The 4,946-nt window shown below is 34.8% G+C and overlaps 1 protein-coding gene across 1 annotated transcript in view; it reads right to left on the bottom strand.

Moving 5' to 3' along the window:
* Positions 1–112: 112 nt before the first annotated feature.
* Positions 113–4,946, bottom strand: part of LOC106685307 (uncharacterized) — a 26,420-nt gene continuing 21,586 nt past the window's right edge. The window contains exons 10-13 of the mRNA XM_014427899.2: positions 1,194–1,306; positions 642–815; positions 394–545; positions 113–312 (exon numbers count right to left, since the gene is read on the bottom strand). Coding sequence (XP_014283385.2) covers positions 183–312; positions 394–545; positions 642–815; positions 1,194–1,306 — 569 coding nt within the window. The 3' untranslated portion in view covers positions 113–182. The remainder of the gene's footprint in view (positions 313–393; positions 546–641; positions 816–1,193; positions 1,307–4,946) is intronic.

The raw sequence follows: 4,946 nt of genomic DNA, 5'->3' as shown, positions 1-4,946 counted from the left end.
ATATATCAGATACAAATATGAAAAGTACAGCAACCCAATAATGATGGACAACATCCCTTTTACTATAAGGTGTTTCTCTCCCTTATAATAAAACTTGATATCAAATTAAGAATTATGCAAAAGTTTTTATCACTTTATTTTCACCAATAAAGCCATGAAACGTCCATAATAATAAAAAAAGTTTAAAAATATTTTTTTTCTACTTTAGATAAATCTGTTAATACAGGAGGTTCATCATTTTCAATTGTCCATATAGAGCCATTGTCAGCTTTCTGCAGTACTTGAATGAGTCCTTTCCCCACGTTATCAGCGCTACAAAAATGATATGACTAATACATCATAAAGGTATATATAAACATATTTGCAGGGAAAATAAAATTGTAATTAACATACCTTTGGGCATGGCATTCAGCAAAATGTTTTTTAAAAAGATCCAGTATATCACCTTCATAGCAGTCCTCTGCACTTTCAGCGAGAGGAGTCATTGTCATTCCAGGATTGATAGAAATGACTTTGACACCTGACTTTCCATAGAACACATCATGCTGAAAGTCAGCATAATTTAACAAATTAATCTTATTGTCAGAATTAATATGAGTGAAAAGTGATTATAACAATTGGACACTGAGGTTCATATTTACACCGTAAGACCTGGAAAATTGATTCACAGCTGCTTTGGTTGCTGAATATATTGGAAGAATAGGAAATGCTTCAAAAGATGAAATAGACGCAATGTTCACAATCACACCTCCTCGACCTCCTGTCTCCTTGCTCATGTATTTGAACCCCAACCTGGTTCCACTTATTGCCCCATTCTGAAATGTACATTGTCAACATTATTATAAACCATAAGACATTTTGAATATGTGTTGGTTATTCTTGAAAAAAATTCAAAAAAAGTATAAAAAATAATCAATGCATAGATTTTGTTCTAAAGCAATAATTGTTTTTGGGCGGAAGGGGCTGCATTATATGCCCCACCTGAGGAGGGCAATGCACCAAATCCACTCCTGCCTCATATTTAACAAAATACCTCTGAATACTGCTGCTTCAACCTCCAAAAAAGACTATAGTATTTAGTATACCTATAGGCATCAGGACTGTGTGGCTAGGATTGTGTGACAGGATTAGCTAGCGGACAGAAAGTGAAATAGGGTGGAGATTTTTGTAGAAAATAAAATCCTTATACTTACTAAATTAACATCAACAGTTAGTCTGAAATCTCTTATCCATTCCTCAGTAATACCAGCATTGTTTATCACAAGATCCAAACCACCAAACTGCCTAACAGTGGTTTTGAAACATTCTAAAAAAAAAAAAGATATGTTTACATATTTCTGTTGCAAGATTGATAATTAACCATATGTATTATATTGTAGGAAGACAGTGCCAGTGGTGCTAAAGAAAGGTACAAAATTGTAAAAAACAATGTATCAGTAACCAACGTATCGCCCCACTTTGCAGGGTTTCTATTCATCAGGGCTAATTGAGAACAAGATACCAGCATTGAAAATATGATCAAACAATTATTAGAATAACAGTAGCATTAGTTAAAAAAGTTGAATAAAAAAGAGGAACGCAGTAAACTAAAAATACCTACATATTGATGAATAGAATACTAATTAATAACAAGTATCGTAATTAGTGATGGAATTGCTAATGTAAAACTAGAGTAATGAATAGTGATGAATATATTATTCAAGTAATGATAATATTATTCATTACTCTAGTTTTACATTAGCAATTCCATCACTAACATCTATGTTTATATTTTGTTTAGTTTACTGTGTTCCTCTTTTTTATATAAATGTTTACACTCATTCTACTAATTATCTAATTGTTGTATTATATTTTACAACGTTTGCATCTGCATTAGCAATAAAACAAAAAACAATAAATTTTTTATAGATAGTCTCTATTAATATGTTCTAGATTAAACATCTAGTGCTATTAATGCTGGTAAAAATTTGTGTCATTTTTAAAAATTAAAACTAATCAAGTCTTAGTGAGGAAATCCTAACAACTTATTAAAATAAAATAAAATAACTAAATAATTCAAAACACTATCCAAATTTTAGTCTCAAAACTTTTATTGCTTTTACACGTCCAACGTTTCGGCCAATTCGGCCATCTTCAGGGACAATCTTAATTCACTATGAAACATATCATTTAATCATTCCAAAAACTTTATACAGGCTATTCTGCCCAGGTCAAGACATTTATATCAATAAGTCAAATTTCCATTAAAAATCACAGTCAAAATTATTTCTCATTTACCACTATCAATACACTTTTTTGTGTAAAGAAAGTGTATTGATAGTGGTAAATGAGAAATAATTTTGACTGTGATTTTTAATGGAAATTTGACTTATTGATATAAATGTCTTGACCTGGGCAGAATAGCCTGTATAAAGTTTTTGGAATGATTAAATGATATGTTTCATAGTGAATTAAGATTGTCCCTGAAGATGGCCGAATTGGCCGAAACGTTGGACGTGTAAAAGCAATAAAAGTTTTGAGACTAAAATTTGGATAGTGTTTTGAATTATTTAGTAAAAAACTGCCAGTCTCAAGAAAGAATTTTAAGATTATAAAAAAATAAAATAAATTAATGAATATTTGTTTTCAACTGTTTCAACAAAATAATAAGAATATATTATTTATATATTCTGGGATTGATCCCTTTAGAATAATATACGGGTGTCAAAATTAGGCTTTAAAGTCTTAGAGTAAAATAATAAAAAAAAAAAAAAATGAAATTATAGAACGTCATAAAATATAATGAATTTGATAAGATGAACAACAATAATTATCAGAATATATAAAATAAAAATAGAACAAATAAAATAAAACTAAATGTAATAAATGTCATATCATAAAATATAAGATGACTAACGTCTGATAATAAATAAAAAGGAAAAAAAATAATATTTACGACGAAAGGAGGGGTAAAGCCATTTCAGCTCTTCATAAAATCAGGTGACAGAGGGGTCCCAGGGGACCCCAAAGATGAATCGTACTAAGCAATTAATTAACCTTTTTAATTTTGCTTCGAGATCCCCAAAAACACCTCCGTAAACCACACAGCAGTAATCAAAATGGGGGAATATTAAGGAAGTAATCAGGAGCCTACGGGTTTCAAAGTAGGTGACGAAGATAATTTCAACCCTAAAGGGAGAGGGTATGACAGGAAATATCGAAGACGTAGTTTTTCCAGGAGAGAGTTTGGTCTATAGGGACGCCAAGGTTTTTTATGTATGAATGGAATGGTATTGGATTGTTGTTTAGGAATAAGGTTGGAATTGAGGAATAGTTTTCCGGGGGTGATTGGATCCTATTACGATTGCCTTAGTCTTTTCTGCATTCAACTTAATCTTGTTTTCTTTTACCCAGTGACTAATTCGATTCAAGTCTTTTTGAATCTTCTCCGTGGCAACTAATAGTTCAGAAGGTGGCAAGGAAAGGTAAATTTTGAAATCATCAGCGTACAAATGGTATTGAGAATTTTTGATAAGGAGAAGATCATTGATGTAGATGGCGAAAAGGGTGTGGGAAAGCGATGAACCCTGAGAAACACCACAGTAAGGAGTCGAACCATTGATGATGGTTTATCTGGAACCACTACGTACTGGGAGCGTTAGGAAAGGAAGGATTTAAACCAGCGCAAAGCACTGTTGGATAGAGGAAGAGTTCTTAGTTTGGTAAGAAGGATGTTGTGGTCAACCGTATCAAATGATTTGGAGAAATCAAAGAGAAATAGGATAGTTAGGTTTCAGTCGTGGTTAACGGCGATCGATCCGTTTAGTAAGATCGCAATGGCATACCCGATTGAGGCCAAAACTCCTCGAGCAGTTTGGGAAGGCATTTTACAATGGTGTGCATTCTACGGCGTTCCAGACGAAATCGTTTCTGATTGCGGGAGGGAATTCGATAGCAACGTAATTCGCGAGGAGAGCAGAACATTGGAGATCAACTGGCGGTTGAACACTCCCCATCATACCAAGGGCAGGGGGGCCGTGGAACGCCTCCACAATACTCTCGGAGAACATTTACGACTTCTCAAGTTAGGACGCAATCTCGACCCATTTGAGGCTATGCCGCCCGCGATCATAGCCTACAATAATACGATTCATACGGCGACAGGACTATCCCCAGTCGAAATCGTGTTTGGTCACCGCCGTCGGGATAGAGGGGACCTCATTACGGTCAACAATAACGACTTCCGAACCGGAATCTCGAAAGCAAGGGTAGAGCGCCGAGAAACATGGGCGAAAGTGAGGGAGAAATTAATACGTGAAAAGCAAATCAGGGTGGGTAAGGCGAATAACAGACCCATAGTCTATAAGAAGGGACCTTTGACATTGGGAACCGTTGTGTACAGGAAACTAAGAACAGCTCGCACTAAAACAGCCGCGCGTTACGAGGGTCCGTACAAAGTCGTAACGATCCGGGAGAATAATTTGTACACCGTCAGGGACGTAACATTTCGCTCACGTACGGTACACATTGAGGAACTTCGAGTGCCTCACATAATGCCTCAGAGCGAGCCGGACAACAGTGCTCAGCCTGGACCATCTCACAGCTAGAAAATTTTTTTTTGTTTGTATTTGTACATATAGGTTAAGTCTAGGTTAAGTTACAATGTTTCTTTTTTCTTTTCTCCTCTGTAAAGTGCGTGCAAGCAATATTTTTTTTTTTTTATGTTCTATTATGTGCAAACAGTGTATTATTTCAGTTACCTGGTGTTTATTTTAGTTCCTCCAAACGAAGGAACTGGAGGGAGGGAGTTAGCTGTATATATATGGCCTATAAATAATAATATAAACCTTGTACTAGTAGGATTAAGTACCTTTAAGTTTGTCAACATCCTGTACTTATATATACCAGAGGAATCTGATAATAAAGTTAGTTGTTCAGTAGCTGTGCGTTGTTACTCTCTCTCTCTC

The sequence above is a fragment of the Halyomorpha halys genome, unplaced genomic scaffold (assembly GCF_000696795.3).
Source record: "Halyomorpha halys isolate HHAL.00 unplaced genomic scaffold, Hhal_1.1 Scaffold678.1, whole genome shotgun sequence".
Lineage (NCBI taxonomy): Eukaryota > Metazoa > Arthropoda > Insecta > Hemiptera > Pentatomidae > Halyomorpha > Halyomorpha halys.
Note: the sequence above shows the minus strand (reverse complement) of the source record. Positions and strands in the feature narration are given on the sequence as shown.